The sequence below is a fragment of the Passer domesticus genome, chromosome 2 (genome assembly GCF_036417665.1).
Source record: "Passer domesticus isolate bPasDom1 chromosome 2, bPasDom1.hap1, whole genome shotgun sequence".
Lineage (NCBI taxonomy): Eukaryota > Metazoa > Chordata > Aves > Passeriformes > Passeridae > Passer > Passer domesticus.
The window spans coordinates 77632395-77650164 of NC_087475.1; the positions used below are offsets into that span (position 1 = coordinate 77632395).

The 17770-nt window shown below is 37.2% G+C and overlaps 1 protein-coding gene across 5 annotated transcripts in view; it reads right to left on the bottom strand.

The window, feature by feature from the left end:
• CNTN5 (contactin 5) overlaps positions 1–17770 on the bottom strand; it is a 603752-nt gene that overhangs the window by 33691 nt on the left and 552291 nt on the right. For 4 of the 5 annotated variants that reach the window (XM_064409453.1, XM_064409454.1, XM_064409455.1 and 1 more), the window contains 3 exons: positions 17143–17263; positions 3318–3476; positions 2744–2893 (listed from right to left, as the gene is read on the bottom strand). In XM_064409453.1, the coding sequence (XP_064265523.1) occupies positions 2744–2893; positions 3318–3476; positions 17143–17263 (430 nt within the window). The remainder of the gene's footprint in view (positions 1–2743; positions 2894–3317; positions 3477–17142; positions 17264–17770) is intronic. The other variant, XM_064409456.1, reaches the window with a different exon arrangement.

Below are 17770 nucleotides of genomic sequence, written 5' to 3' on the forward strand. Positions count from 1 at the left end.
GAGTCACAGTCACTTTCTCAACTGAGATGAATATCTTTGGATTTCCACCCAGTGTAGGGGCACCCTGCCTGTTTGCAATTGTTGGTCACATCTACCATCAGTGCAAATAGCCAGGTTATTCTGCCTGGATCATGAGTAAAGAAGTTCAAGCCATGTTCTTTCTGAAATATGACCTGTCACATGAATGTCCTTTAAGAATTGAGAACTATGATATTAGAACTGGGCATCATGCTAGTAGACAGTGTCCCTTGAAGGTTTCAGATAAAAACAATTAGTAATAGAGAGATTGTGAAAAATAATGGATCACTGAAATCACTGAGTTCACTAAGATGGGCAATTATGTGCTAATTTGAAAACCCATATGATAACTATTGTAAGACAATGAAAGCTGTTACTGGTTTCTAGTCTCTTTGGCATCTAAAAACTATAACAAGGGTGATTCACAAAATCAGTGAAAGGCATTTCAGAATACAGAGGTACCAGACTGAATTTCAGGAATATTTGAAGTTAAGGAAAAGCTGGCTGCCTGAATGAAGCTGATTATGAAGGCTCTGACCTTTCAAGAGTGCCATACGTATTATGTGCAGCATGCATTTTTTAAAGAACTATGTGTGTAACAGTTTGGACTTTTTTATTTATTTGGTTCTTTATTTAAAACAGAATCCATTGTTTTATTGTTCCAATTTAACAACTATGCACAGATTCTAGATTGTTTCATGAGTTAAAAACTCTGTTCTTTCTGATGGCAAAACCAGTGGAATGTTACTCAGAAATGAATACCAAACACCAGGTAAAGATTAATCACACATGCTTTTTCTTTCCCATGATTTTGTTTTTGCTGATCAAATTATGATTTATCAATTCATTTTTACAGAGGTAAAGTTGCAGAGAACATTGAAAATGAATATGCATTAAGAAGAGTTTCATTTGAGTTATATGAATATGTTTTAGCAAATAGAGGCTTAGTTAAACATTGGGAAAGAAGAAGGACCTTAAAAACATGTCTGCTGGAAGAAATGTAACATTTTCAAACTTCAGATTGTCAGAAAAACTTTAGCCCACAATTTAATTACGCCTGATTGATTAAGATACTGAGCCATCTTTGTGAAAACAGGGAAAGTATTTCTCTGTGTGAAGGAGCATAATACCAGGGGTGCAACCTATTTCAGGACAAACTTTCTCCGGAATGTTTTTCTCCTCTCTGACTTGTATCATCTGAATAAATAGAAAAGTTGTTCAAACACTGTGGTCCAGAAGAATTTGTATTGCCAATGAAATATGGTACAAAATTAAGGAAAGAATAATGGTGGTGAAAAAAGGGAGTTTGTAAAAAAATAAAAATTTGTGCTTCTTATTTCATGTCCTCTTTTTCTTAATGGAACAAGGTATGGAGCATCTCAAGCTTCTGCTATCCAGTTGTTGAGTTTCACACTGTGGGGAGCTTGAAAAAGGTGAGGGAGAGTTTGAAAGGAAGCATCTTTGAACACACGTGAATGGGAATCAAATCACTTCAGTGCTGTTACAGTGAAATTTAATATCAGCTAGAAACTACACCATTATTTAAAGCAGGAAAATATAACTATTTCTTATTACAACTGCAGATAGGTTTGTCAGGCTTCATCTGAAACAGGGCATCCAATTTTGGGTGCCACAATGTGGAAGACATTGATCAACTATTACAAGTTCAGGGGAGGCCACTGGGGTGGAGGGGGGCTGGAGCAGTGGCCTTGTGAGGAGAGGCTGGGGAAGCTGGGCTTGCTCAGCCTGGAGAAGAGATGGTCTTGGGTGACGTAAGAGCAGCTCCCAGTGGCTATGGGGAGGTCACTTAGAAGGCAGGGCAAGGTCTTCACAGTGGAACAACAGTTACTTAAAAATTATTCAACTGATGAAACATCAAAATACAAAACAATGTGTCTAGGCATCCTAAATAACAAAAAAGAATGAAGAATGATCTCAAAGTGTTCTGACATGTAGTTCACATCTGAGGCTTTGTCCAAATCTTTGTCCAAATCCTATCTCTCCCTCTTTCTGCTTCTTAAAACATGTTTTTCTAAGTGCCTAGGTATTTTTCTCAATTCCCAGTCCTTTGTTATCTTCTTTAACTTGGGCAGAATGAAGGAAGATAAAGAAGATATTGTCAATAAGTGTATTGTAACTTTCAAGAGACCCAAATAAGATATATTGCTTTTTCTGGTCTCCAACAGTATTATCCTAATTAGAAATACAATTAAATTAATTTAAATGAAAATGTAGTAACTGTTCACACTAGAGTGTGAACAGTGTGAACACTTAGTATATGAAGTATTTTAAATTAAGAAGCCTTTTATAACTTCCCTATCTTGCTGAAAAAAATTCCATGTGCTGTCAGTGAGAGAAGTGAAAAATTTGGGGGAAGAGGCTGCTTAGTAACTGTTGTTTGAAGAGACTGCAAAATAGCCTAATTTAAGAGCAGAAGTAGTTTATCAGAGGGAAGACAGCAATGGCATAAACGTAACATAAAAAGTAAGGTAGCTCAGATGGAGTAGAAGAGCAGGGAATAGTTTTATTTGAAATTTCTGTAAGTTAAACAATATCCCTGTAATTAAAACAAACTGGCTCCCCACTACAAAGAATGTCACCTTGGAACAATGATTACTGGACGCACAGATGTGTACCAGTGAAAAGAGATTAGGTCTGTTAGTATATTGAATCAGTCTTTGCTTCTGATAGTGCTGTAAAAATAATCTTTCTATCCTTTCCTTACCTGCTTCATTGGTTCTGATCACTCGTGATGGTGCACTTGGGTCTCCAGTCCCAATTTTATTGGTTGCTACTACTCTGAACTCATACTCCACCCAAGGGTTCAGTTCCACAGCCATAGCAGACTCCATGTCACCACTTATCAGATCTGGAACTGGAGAGAATAAAGAAATGTATAGGTCACTCAGAAATCTGAAGCTGGCATACAGTATCTCAACAGAAACAGAATTTGTGGTACAACATGGTCATTCGAAATGATTGACATCAAGGATCTAACGTGTCAGAAATCGCAGCTAGGTTTTTGGCACTGTAGTATTCCTGAAAAGACACAGATTGAAGGATTTAGGGGAGAGCTTTCTGCTTATTCACAGATGCATCGTGGCAGGTGTCTTTGTGCTGTCCTTTCAGAGCTGTTGCTAAGTAACACAAAAGGAATAAAGAAAAGAAAAAAATAAATCAGTGATTTTAATTTGTCATTGTTTTCTGAAGAGTATATTCTCCTGTAGTTGCCAGTGATTATTACTGTTACGATCAGGAGTTTGAACAGTCTACTTGTGCTGTTTGAAATTTTTTCTCACCTGTTTTTACGGTCTGCCAGCCAAGAGAAAATGGACTGCGTGCTTGCAGGTTGTAGAGGGAGATAGGGCTGTGATTGTCTGCCCCAGGACTCCAGGAGAGTGTTGCTGTTGTGTCTGTAATTTCCTCCACTATTACAACCCCTGGGGGACCAGGAGGACCTAGAAATAAAGTGGAATAATCAAACAGACTACACCATCATCGTGGATGTGCAGCATTATTATAGAAGATGCATTCTGTAGGGACTCAGTGGAGTTCAATATCCATGAAACACAGTACATGGATAATAGATGAGAGCTAAGATACACAGTACTACATCACGGAGATACCTCATTTCCACGATTTCTGATGGTAAACTGTGATTGTTGCTATTCCTTAGATGCTGCGTGAGTGAACATCAATTAACTTGTCAGAGTGACAGCTGAAGAACTAAAAATAGAAACAGATAAAAAAACACTCCCAAAACTCCATTATAATTGTTCTGAACCTAAAATTAGAGGAAAAAAAGAGGAACTTTAGGAAGCATCCAGGCTAGACTGAACAGTCACAGTCATCTCTTTGTGTGAGACTTGTCAGTGAGAAAAACAGAAGGCAAGAAAATGAAGCACAGGAGGATGTTCTTCATGAAGAACAATAAAATCACTAATACCTGAATCAAGAATACAGCATTCAGCCTTTTTCTCAATTTCAAACGCTCAGGATAACCACCTGGATTCCTGCTGGAATTCCATTAGCTGTTTAATTGAAAGCTACTAAAATGAAGATAAATACCCAAACCCAAACAACTTTAAAGCTGAAAATTACTTAGGGGTCATTAAAACCCCCAAAAAACACACAAAAATGTCTTAATTTGAAAAGTAAAGGATTTTTTTTTCCATTTAGCTGCTCTAAATGAGGGTATGCTAGTCACCATTTGTATGGGCCATGTGACTGCTGCAATAAGTGAGGTCTCCGGTAACAGACATGACTTTGCCAAGAAAAATGTGGCTGTAACATCCCACTCCCATCCATAATTTTCTTATTTAATTCTTCTTGATGATTGATATGACTGATGTTTGAAAACATTGTCCATTTACACTTGCTGAACTAAATTGGATGCAAGTTTGTCCTGGTTCAGGATCCTCCTCCATAGTTGTTTTTAACCAGATGTTTTGGGGAAAATGTGTAAATGCAAAACAAAGCTCTTTCTTGTGGTTTCTTATATTTAAAAGCTTATATAAGTCCTGGAGGACAGAACTTGATACTTCCATAAAATATTTATATTATATTCACAGCTATAATTATTTATGAAAAATATAATAATTTTTTTTGCATCTAAGGCTCCTCTAATTGTTTTCCATCTTCTTGCTATTGAAGGCTGATGTTTTACTTGTGCTCCTACACAGATGGAGGACTGTGAAATCAGGAATGCACTGATGGACACTTTGTCCCAAAATGGAGCTGCAGGAAGGGAACAAAACTTTATTAATAGAAAGCTATTGCTGATACAGTTTTGAGGGACCCCAATGCTGTTTGAATATATCATGAACTGTAGCAAAGTAGAACCTTTGGAAATCTGAGCTCTTGTGAGTGCTGTGGTCCCACTTGCTGAAGAGTCAGAGCTCAGCACCTGCAGATCAAGGTGGCAAACACAGGGATCTGATGTGTCCCTTTGGAGAAGAAGATTCAGCCAGTGTTTCTGCACTGCAGAGATCAGCATTTTTATATTTTACTGCTATTTCATGCAATCAAATCTTTTATGTCTGGGTTTCTTAGTGCGTGATTAGAAACAAATTCATCTGAACATCAAAGGCTAAAAAACCCTATTAATTGAAGCATTTGTATATACTGTGATTTTTTGTCATTTGCAGCTGCAAATAGCTTTATGTTTCCTCTGATATGCCTTCAACTAAAACATCGTTACATGAGCTGTGGCAGCTGTAGGATCAGTATTCTGTAATAGTTGGACTCAATATCTTCTGAGTGAAAGAAACATTGAATCCTATAAATGAGAGAGCAAATTGTGCTATTCACTTGTCTCTATTTACTTGGCAATGATCTACAAGCAACTAATTGACAATAAAATGTTGGAAATACATGGCATTTAGAAATAATAGCTACAAGAAAGAGAAAAAATGTTTGAAATTCAGGAGATTCAATTCAGTAAATTCTAGTGCTACGGATGGAAGAATATTGTCTTCACAACACACTGCAGTCTTCGCAGGAGCTCAGGATATGGCTCTGGGCCATAGGAATAACAAGCAACAAGGTTTTCCACTTCCATGGGCAATGAACATCTTCAATGTTGGGAATTTCTCCTCTTCCCTTGCTCTACCTGCTCATCAGGCTTGTCTTAGTTGCTCTCAGTGCCTTTGACCGAGCCACAAGCAATGGCTGGAATAAAATGGTGCCTCCCATTGGACCAGGACCTTGCAGCTCCTGGCTTCTGGAGTCCCGTTTCATTTGCAGTGGAAATGGCTTGCTTTTCCTCCTTGGAGAAAACATTGAAGAAAAATGTGTTCTCTGCACTCCTGCCTTCCTGCCAAATGTTTGCTGCTCCTTGCTGGGAGGAGCACCAGGTGAGAACTTTGTCTCAGAAGAGAAAGTCCTGGGGCTAATTTAATAAAATAGGGTGATTCTTCAATCTCCAACCTCTACTGTTTCAGGCTATCTGTTGATCTAGAAAAATATTAGTGAAATTTTTATTTGTAGCCATGAGGGAAAGTTTAGAGGAAAGCTGGGGTTTTGATGCAATCATATGCTTTTACTGGGTTGGAGCCCTAGGCCCAGAATTATATAATGGTCCCAAGCATAAACAAGATTAAAGGGAAATATTTTAATACATTTCCTTTATAACAATATTTCTCCCATGCACTCTGAATATTGTTAAAGTGTTTCTAGCCACTATGTTATAACAAAAGATTATGCAACTTGCTGATATTAAAGGATGTAAAATAATATTTATGCGGGCATCCCCTGCTAAATTCTCAATATATTTTGTTGTCAGAGTTCTCTCCTGCTTTTTAAATGTTTTAGATGCATTCTTGGGCATGACAGTGTGTCATTATGCTTTCGGAGATGTGTGTTCTTACACAGTCTGCAGGGTGACTGCTAAAAAGCATTTCAATTTCCAACAGCAGGCATTCTTGAAAGTGGATTAATAAAGGACAAAGGCCTCAGTGATGACAAATGTATGACAGTTAGCCAGAACATGAGTGCTATGCAGATGTCACTCATTTTTGTAGAAATCTCATTAAATTTGATGCTTGGATGTTATCATTCATGGTGTCAGTCAGATGGCTAATGCAGAAAGGCTTTTCTCCCAAGGGCTGTGTTATTGCTCAGGATCTCTAAAACAATTTTTTAGCTGAGAATAGCCAATTGAGGAAAAAATGCATGGTCTGTTCAAATGCTTATCTGGAAACTAGACAGAAAATAACTGGTCATAAATGCACTATAGTGCAGTCGACCTTCATGAAGAAGACATTTGGGGCTGTGATAGGCTCTTATACAACTCCAGGAGCACTGGGAACCCACTGTCAAGGATATTAGTCAGTTATCTCCTTTCAGAGCAATTCCATAGATTGATACTTCATTTCAGGACATGCATGACTGCATTTTGGCAAATTTGTTTTATGTATCTTTTTATTGTTGGAATCATCATCCTGAGAGGTTGTTAGATTGCTTCCCATGATACAATGTTAATGTGAGAGTTCTTGAAAAACAATTACCAAAAATAGCTGTAGTCATTCAGTGAGGCAGTGCCCTTTCCTATGTATCCCAGAATATGCACTGATTTACTTCACTGCTGCCTGACTGGGAGAGTTCTTCTACCAAACAGCTAAGAAGCCTGATATGTAGCAATTCACAAACATAGATTTCTTGACCTGAATATTTTTGCTCTTTGAATGACAAGGTGCACTGGCTTGTCATCAAGAAGGTGAGACGCTGAGAAAAAGAGGACAAGGAAGAGGCAGTAACTACAGAATAATGGAAAAGGCACATAGAACTGCAGCATAAAAAGGAGTTTGACTGTTGCAGCATAAATCCCTTTTGCTGTACCCAGCTATGATAGTCTATGTGGTCACACGTGATGGAGGAGATGATGGAGAGAAATTTGGATGTATAGTAGATGCTAGAGACACTCTGGTTTGAGTGGATACATCCATAACCCCGGCCCCTCCATGTGTGGTTCCTGTAAGGTACATAAGGGCTGTGGGCTGATGGAGAGGTTATAACCCAGCCAGTGTCAGGATAGACAGGAAGGTTCGGTGTAGGGTTGGAATGTAAGTAAAAGAAAACATTGATTATTTCTGCCTGAAGAGTCTCACTTCATTTCAGGGATGAGGGTCAAGATAAATCCCTGGTCTACTGCCTGAGAAGTCCCTTAGTGGTACCTGTCATGTTGTGCCCCTTTGCCCTGATGACGTCTCTGCCTTGTGCAAACCTAAAAATAGTGAATTTGGATGAGGCACCCTTGAGAGCTGCTGATTTTTCTGAGCTCAGATTGCATATTGCAGTCCAGAACCTCTGAGCTTGGCTTCTGTGTAGTGGTAGTTTTTTATACAAATATATGGACAGTGCAGGGAACTTGAATTTCATCTAAGGTGTAAAAGTACTATTAACCTAGGAATTGATCCTGGATGACATTGCTAGCAGTTCCCAAATAGAGTAAGAAACTGAGTTTTGGCAGTGTCTCTTTCTCTGGCATGGCCTGCTGACTACCTTTAGGGCTGCAGAACATCCCTTGCCAGCTGTCCCAACCTTGGTCCATGCTGTTTCCTTCACTCTCTGCAGTCCTACTGTGAGCACAAGCACTCCCAGGACTATGGGTGTCTTTTTCAGACACTGAGTTAATAAACATCATCACATCTGATCATTAATTTAGTATTTGTTTCTAGACACTTTTTGACTGAAGTAACCTATAAGTTGATGCTTGTAAAAAAAGCTTCTTAGAACAAATTATCATTTTTAAACTCTTGAAAAAAATCAGCTTTTAAAAGATATTAATCTATTTCCATTTAATATAATTAATTTTTTTAAAAAAATTAAGTCCTATTAAAAGATCAAATTGCTGGGGATGTTTTGGTGAAGTCTGTAGGCTAAAGGGCTGGTTCTCCATCTACAGTAATATACTATCTTCCAATGTAATAAATGTGTCAGATGATACACTGAAGTGGGTTGAAGTACAGGTCTGAGCTCTAGCCCTGATCCTACCTGCCCTTATGATGGCAGACAGACCCTATCACAATTCCGCAAGCTCTGTGAAATTATGACTTTTCCAACCAGTGCTTTGGCACAATTAACGGATTACTGTGGGCTGGGGCAAATCCTTACAGGTGGTTTGCCATGCCCTTCCTGAGGGAGAGGGACTGGGAATGTAAGTGTGTGAATTGGAGCTCTGCTGTACCCTCTGGCCCCAAGGAACAGTTCTGTATTATGGACATATTCTGTGAGTCTAAATAATGGGGTCTGTGCTCAGGGCATCTTCCTGGCCTTTGCTACAGCTCAAATGTAATTTCAAGGACCAACAAGAATCTGCTGACCTTGTTTATGTTCCATTTAATAATGTGTTTGAAGGGCTTTAAGCCCAAGTACTTGTCTTTAAGTTTTATTGGCAATATCACAACAGAAGGGAGCAGGGTGGTCAACCTAACCAGCAGTTCCTGTGTTATTTTTGCTTCGGGTCACTGGAGTTCTGAGGAAACATTACTTTTCAAAAAATAAAGGATAAGAGTGGATTTGTTGCTTAGATTGCTAGTTTTGCCAGTCTATAAGATGAATAGCTTTAACCTTTTTATTTTATTTTTAGACCACAAAATGTGTACTCAAACTACAGATTGTAGTCACAAAGACTTTCATCCCTTCACGCTACCGGATTGTGCTCTGTTTCATTTCAACATCTTACAGCTTGCAGGTAGATGTTTGATTGTTTGATCTCAGTGCTCACAACTTACAGTAGGCATGCACAGTGCATTTGGTTAGGTCTCAGGGCGCAGTCTTAAAATACATGTGTTATGTTGTAAGAGGAAGCTGATTTCCATCCCAATTTTAAAGAAGCTTCCTTCATGATTTTCTTTTTCCTGTTTTTTTTTTTTTTTTTTTTTTTTTTAATGAATATTTGTACCGGTCAAAGGATTTTAATTAGCTCCATATATGCTCATAATTTTCCAAGGGTATACAGCATTTATACAAAGAATTAAGAGGACTGAGCCTTTTTTTTTTTACTCTTAAAAATCACAATGTCTGTTGACATTCATAACAACAGAAAACAATTTGAGCCGTAGGAGTGAAAAGAATAATAAAAGCAAACACAGTGAGTAAGCAATTACTAAAATACCCAGAAAAGGGGTGGCATCTAAGTCTACTAAAATCCTTAAGTGTAGATGAATGACACAGTACTGCAAACAAATTAAACTGTATGCTTAGAGAGCACAGGTCTATTTGTAGTGTAACTGACATAAATACATTTTTTTCTCCTAAAGTATATTTTATGGTAGATATGTAATATAAAATATTTTATAAAGTACTTTTATTAAATTATGAGATTTAAGGTTGAAAAGACCTCTAAGATTATCAAGTCCAGTCATTAACTTAGCCCCATTGTGTTCATCACCAATTCCTTAACCATGCACCCTTTGAACACTTCCACAATTGGTGATTCCACCAATTCCATGGGCAGCATAGTCCAATACTATCCTTTCAGGGAAGAATTTTTTTCCTAATATCTAATCTAAAGCTCCCCAGGTGCAACCTGAGTCCATTTTCTCTTATCCTGATGCTTGTTTCATGGGAGAAGGGATTGACCCCTGCTTTGCTACAGCCTGCTTTCAGGTAGTTGTAGAGAGTGATATCCATATATCTATCTCTATCTCTGCATCTATCTATCTATCTATCTATCTATCTATCTATCTATCTATCTATCTATCTATCCAATCTATCTATCAATATATAAATTATTAAAGGGACTAGATTGCTAAAATGATATTTTATATGATCATCGATAAATCAAAGGAAACATGAATAAATAATTTCTCTGCATTTTATTTATTTGAAATATTTTATGTTTTAGAAAATGGCACATGTCATTAGTTAGCATCTCAAACTCAAAACCTGAGCAAACTTGCCTGGCTGCTGCATTACTGTTCTTTCCTGGCAGAGACCTCATTGTCATCTTCTTAGCTACACTCTCCGAGGCTTAGTTACCTTGGACTGTCAACCCTCACTACCTTTGTTTACACTGTTCAGTGCAGAAATCCAAACATTGAGTAAGTAATTTTGGGACCAGTACTCTTTGCTCCTTTGTGATTAGGCAGGGAAATGTTAAGGAAAGAAAATTTGGAGATGACCTTGCTGCTCCATAGACTGGCAATACATAATGCAGCATTCAGCATCTGTCTGAGTAGTTTGAAACCTATATAAACTTAATCTTTTGGTTATAATGAATTGTAAACCAGCTTTGCAAGACTAATTTGTGAGTAAGTGTTGATAGAATTAATCTGAAAACTTAATGTTAGTGAAACCACTAATTTGTTATGATAAAAAGCATTCATTTATTAAATAAGCATTAACATCCTGGAAACTTGGTAGCATTGATTAGGCACTGAAGCTTTCACAGATGTAAACCAGTATTTTTGATTCACAACTTTGTATTTCTAGTTCAGTCATAAAGTTTCTAAAAAGGAATGTCATGCATCCCTGAAATGGATAACTGTGAAAAATAACTATTCTGGTGTCTCTGGTGTCACGATCATCTCTACCAATATGGAGGCTTATATAGCAAAAATCAAACTGTTCTAAATGCATGAAGCACTGTCCCCATCCATATAAGACAAGTATTACACCAGGTTTTGCACTGATCTTCTAACCTGCAAGAAACTCTGTTATTCTTGGAAACTGCTGCTGAGCCAAGACTACTGCTCATGTCAGTGTATGTAAAAGGGATCTCTGCCTGCAGTTGACTATAGGAAGCCTCTTGATGAGTTCTGTGAAAACAAGTTAGACTCGTGTGTGTGTTCCCAACTTCCACTATTTTTCTTTGCTGAACTACAGATGTTTTTCTCCAGCCAACTCTTCAAGCTTGCAGAAGAAAGAGCAAGGAATATACAGTAAACAGCTTTGGAAGGACATTTTTTTACTCAAGCTTTTTTTTCTTGCAGCCTATGGCAAAATGCTTCAAATGAATTAATTAGAAACTGTGTTTTAAGAGAAAAGAGATACTTTTTGCTAAAGTAAATGAAAGAAGTAGCCTTTTGCTCTTATCTATGACTTCTGCTGGTGTTCTTCAAAACCTCCCAGTCACTGTAAATAGATTTTGTACTGATGAGTTAAATAAACACAAACTGTAAACAAAATACTGTAGCTAATTGAACCAATGTAGGGTAGTAAGGATCAGCCCTTTTATGGTGTCAACCTCTTTATGATCAAAGTATTTCTTGTTCTAAATGTCTTTACAGGAAAACATAGTTGAATCATGGGATCGTTTAGATGTCCTTTGAAGTGAAAACATGAAAACACAGATAGCTTCAGATTTTAAGAGCATAATGGAAAATAGGAATGTAATAAGCCCTTTTTGGAAGTCATGCTTTAAAACAAAAATTAATTCACCAGGCAGGCATTGTCTCAAGAAAAGCTGACACATTGCTGGCTACAAGATCACCTGAGACATCTGTGAGAGGCAGGTCTCTTGGCTGGTACTTGGGTGTTTGGTGCCCATGTCTGTGATGATATCATTAGTGTCAGAACATGACATGCATATTTATCCTGTATCAGAGCCTTCTGCTTAGGTAATCACTTCTTTGTGAAAAATCAGTACAGAGACAACTCGACTACTGATGTGCCAGTGTTAGGTGGAAATCCAGCCAAGCTATAGCATTCTACAGTTCTGCTCCTCTGCTACTTAATATTCACTGCAAGTTGAAGATCTGGGTGGATAAGTCAAGGCTGGTAGCCAGAAAATGCACATGACATGAGAAAAGTATTCTTGGACTGATGTCAAGGACAGGATTGGCATTCATAAAAATCATAAATCACTACTACTTCTTGTCTTCATGTGTTGAGGAAAACATTTGTTGCCTGTGTAGTGGGTATCTGTATTCTCCTGTAAACATTCTTGTTTGCATGGCAAACAGGTATTCTACATTTCCTTGGGTGAGCAAACAACAGAAGACATAAATGAAAGGAAATCAGGTAATGACTTGGGTGGAATATAAGTCCTTAAAGGTGATTTTTGTGGTAGTCATTCACTAAAACTATGTCTTTGATCATCAGACATACATAGTTTCTGTCAGGGATTGAACTTGAGGTACCACATTTCTACAGGCTTGGTGCTAGAATAGTTACCAGCTTCTGTGAAAAGCTGTTTTCTCTTCTGGATGTCCTTGAGATGTATCAGCATATATATCTTCTGCTATTATGGGGTCTGATGACTCTCTTCCAGAAAATATTGCAGAAAATTTGCCACTATCTCCATCTTTGCCCCAGTGGAGGACAATCTGGTTCAGAGCATGGCATGCCTGTTATTGAGCTTTTATAAAGCTTTTATATTTCCTTTTTCCAATAACAGTTCAGTGTATTGGCTTAAGCCATTGGCAGAGGTTCACCTGAGGGAACTTCTGCTAATTTCTACAGCAGGAAGCAATTCAATGAAAGAAGAAAATATTTTGGTTACTGGAGGTGCCCTAAATTGTGCCCTACACATGCAGGTGCTCATTTGCTTGTCACCTGATTTCTGTGCTCCTGGCTCCTCTGTGTTAAAAAGAGGCTTGAACATATCTTGATCCCACCTAACAGCCACCTGCAGGTATAGCATGCTTTTAAGGAGAGAGTATGATTGTGAGTTGTGGTCTGAAAAAGATAAAAAGAATTATCCTACTTCATAGATGAGCACTGCAGCTGCTGAGTTAAGTTGAAAGTGATTGATATTGCCTCTTCTGCCTTAAATCAGTTCTAGCCTTTGATCTGAATCTTCTCTCATCCTCCCCATATTCAGAGTAAAGGACTCTCTGGGGACTTCTACAGAATCAATGTTTGTATCTAGAGGGGATGGTGGGTCTCAGATGAATGAAAGATCATGAGGGGTGTTTTTAGGCATGTAATAATAATAAAAAACCCTGTCATGACGAATTGTAGAGAATTTCCTAGAGCTGTATTTTGGAGAGGAAATACTTTTGCAAGTTAAATAGTAGCTTACCTGAAGACAAAGAGATGATGCCAGGTATGTCAGGACAGCCCACCCTTGAAGGTCACTGTTGACCAGCATGAGACTACCAAAATACTTCTCACTCATAACCCACTCCAAGAATAAAGTGCACGACATTTAATTTAGAAAGCTGATGTACTGCCTGTACTGTACTGGTCCAGTCACTGGCAGAGCATCTCTCCCTAATTAAATCCACATTCTGGCAGCATTAGAAAAAAAAAAGTGCTGGGGACCACTAAAACATTTTTCTTACTTTAATATACATAGTTTAATCACATTTTAGAGAACTTAGTATTTGGAGGGTTTTTTGAGTATTTAGTGCTGATAGGACTTGAATCCTGATTTTGTCCAAATAGGACATAGAGTATCTTTTTATACATTCTTTTTAAATGTTCCTGAAAGAGATTCACTAGGTCACAATCATTACTGAAAAAATATTAGATATGTTTTTCACTGCAAATTACCTAAATTCAAGACCTGTGAGGTAGTGAATTTGAAAATGTAAATATTGATTTTTAAAAATATATAACACATTATAAAAAGTTGCAAAATAGAAACTTGCTGCTGTCTTTATTTCCTTTTTTTTTCAGACACACACACATATACAGTAAATTCAGGAATCTTCTTGCACCATTAATTACCTTTTTATGAGTAATTAGACTCAAAGAAATTGAGATTTACTTGCTACTGTACATTCTTTGTTCTTTGTGTTGTTTGGAATATAGCTTTCATTCTATAATGCAGAACAAAGAAAAGCAAGGGCAAAAATAGTGACATTCCCTGGCATATAATCAAGGGAACTTCCAGTACAGCAAGTAGTAAAAATGGTTTCAAAGTAGATAAATATTATTTAAGGATACTCTAAGTTTTCCACACAATAAATGATACTGATACATTGCACTTCCTTGAAAATACAGTGGTGAATGTCTGTCTGTTAAAGATCAGGATGGTAATTTCGAGCAACAGAAGTCTGCAAAGTTTGTTTCTATTTCCTCCATCTGAGGAGGCTGCAGCGAGGTATAATACTGTTCAAAGTCACTTGTAATTAAGTGCTGACAAAAAGTCCTCTGACTTAAAAATAGAGAACCAGTTGAATGCATACTTCAGTTTAAATTTAATCAATTTGCTAGTGGCAGTAATTCTGATATTCATGAATATCTAAAGGAGGGGGAATTAGATTATTTTAATTTAATTTATTCTCTATGTCCAATTTATTTCATGTAGAAACATTGTAAGAAGGACAATTTTCAAGAAAAAATTACAATCATTTATTAAAATACCATATGAAACCTACAATAAAAGTAACAATTGAAATGGAGTTATATGCTGGTATGATATTATCAGTATTATTATTGGTATTTTCTGCAGAGACAAAAGGAGAGAAAGAAAGGTCAGAGCAAGGGTGTGCTGTAGGTTTGCTTATATCAATACATATAAGGGCTCATAACAAAGCTTCTGCTATCTCAGTTTGGCTTTGGGCTGTAACATTGAAAAGAAAAGGCTGTTTTGTAATATGCATAAAATGAAATTATTTTGACTATAAACTGTACTGGAAATAAAGAATAATACGGCTTTGGATTACAAACTTTACTGCATGAGTTTTCTTCATAGAGGATGACTTCCTTTGTCAGGTGGAATTCTTCAGAGTTAACTGAAATATTTACTGAAACATCTGTTTCTGCTGGTATCTTCTCCTAAACAATGTCCAGTATCACCGGAAGCTAAACATAAAGAAGTTTGAGAGGTGCTATGATTTGGGATCATCGGTGTCAAATTGCACACCACTAAGTGCACTCTACAGGCTGAGATAGGGGAGGAAAAAAAAAATTAGAGATACTGAAATGAAAATGAAGTTCCTGTAAAAGTATAAGGAGAGTTAGATTAGATTCTTATAAATAGTTTTGCTTTTTGCACTGTTGATGTCCGTAAGGACTAGTCATTCACAATTCTACGCTGAAGGTGCTCTAAACATTTTCTGCAATACAAAACAAAATTTCTTGCTCTATCTCAAAATTATCCAATTATAGAAACAAGAAAAGGAGAAAATTGTAATCAAAGTATATTTGAATTCAAATTCCACTACAAAGCAGTTATGGCTTTTACTTCAACAGCATGATGACTTAGTGATGAGACTCATATGAATGCATCCTGATATTTCTTACAATGCCTTTTTAAAAAATTTAATCTCAGACCTCTTCCTCAGTGAAGAATTTAATTTCTACAGGAAATTCAATAAACTAATTTATATAACCAGTATTCTTAAAAAAAAAATTTGTAATCAGTCTATCCTAGATAATAACTGAGACCGTTTTGTCACAAAAGTTCAATTTTAAGTTGAGATTGCCTTGTCTATCCATAAAACCTCCTGCTCCTGTCTGAGACAGACAAAGGGGGCACAAAAGGCCTTGCTTAACCCAGAAGGATGAATCAGATTTCATAAGGCAGCTAAAATGGTATTACATGGCGAGTCAGCTGAATACAACCATCCCAATAGTACCATAGCTCATAGAAATCTGATGGTCCTCAAAGTGTCTTTATGGAAATATTTAACTATTACTTTAATGAAAAAAATGAAGAGACCTGCAGTCAGCCAGGAACATTTTTTATATTTTATAGTTTATATATATTTACCCTAAAAGTGGTGGATAGGAAGATATTGTGGAATGTGGTAAAATAAATTTTTGAAAGATTATAATACCCAAATAATTTTGATTTTTTTTAAATCTGGAGTATTTAAAATGTTAATAAAATATCTACCTTGATTTATTTTTTGAAAAATGTGTCATCCACAGTAAGGCTACCCAGCTGTGCTACCTAGCAGGGATCCATCTCTCTTGGCATTGCAGGACCCACCAGTCATTATGCCAATAAGTGAACGGCAAATCCTCAGATATGTCTCAGGCACTGAGCAGAAGTGTCTGGTGTCTGTGTGTGTGTGTAGGCACACATGCACACACCCCTGGTGCAGAATGCAGAAACACTCTGCTTAATGGAGCTGGCATCCTCAGTACCATCTAGGATCCTTCAGGAAAAGGACTCTGGGTTCCTGTGCATAATCAGGAAGGTTCAATGACAGGTGAAACAATTTAACAGATTATAGGACTGGGGCATAAAGGTGCAGTAAACAATTGGTGGTAACAATTCAATGCATGAAAAAACCCAAATTCTTGTTGTATTATGGGGCTTCTGTTTCGTTGTTCATATCTTTAACTTTACAAAAGGCTGCATGGGCACCCCTCTTAGGAAATGAATGAATGTTCCTAAACTGTTAAAGCTGAAAGAATGGCTTGACCATAAGATGGAATGCAAAGCATCAAATAGAATAGCAAAAACTCATTATACCTACCTTACACAGGTCTGTGAAGGCTAATTGTCTGCATTTTAGCTAATCTGGTATATCTTTTGTGCTGTTACCTCTCTTAAAACTGTCTATTAACCCACTGTCTTTTGTTTCTGCAGTGTCTGCAGGTCAGATTATGTTGAAACTCCTTTCAAAGACAGCAGGTTAATCACAAATGGCTTTGATAACATAAAATCTGAGGACCATTGCCTAGCAGAGATATCCCTGAAGCTCACTTATTTAAAAGTTCCTGGTACAGCTGCGTGTGGTGATTGTGTTTTCAGGGGAGAACCACAAGCATACTCACCCCTAACAAGCAGCTCTGTCTCGTCTGACACAGTGTCCGCTGCGGTCTGGACCCTGCAACCATATCTGCCAGCGTGCATCAGGAGGATGTTCCTGATCATTAAATCCGCAGAGGACGCTTGCTGAAACAGGGATGAAGTGCCAGTTTAAAACTCAGTAAGTCTGTGTACAAGGTAGTTCACAAGGGTGTTTTTTGTACAGTTTGAGCAACTCTTGAATGCAGTTTTCATCTTACAAAATGTATGTGTCCTAATACCCTCTTGTGAGGATTATCAGAACAGTGAATTTATACAATTATTAGGAGGGATTAAAGAAGTGCATTTCAGGTTTTTAATAACTTTGACTTTCCTTAAAGCACATTGAGCATATTTGCATGTTCAAAGCAAATTATTCCAACTAGCACAAAGAAATTCATTAAGGAGATGAACAGAAATATTTTGGATGCTATGAATGGTATTAAAAAAAGTCTTCTTAGAAAATAAGAACTTTCTTCCTCTCCCTCTTTACTGTAATGCAGTGACATTTGGAATATGTCTGCTACTGTGCTAAAATTAAGATTACTTGAAATATAATATTGATTGATTGATTGATTGATTGATTGATTTTTTTTATTAATAGAGAGGAAGTTA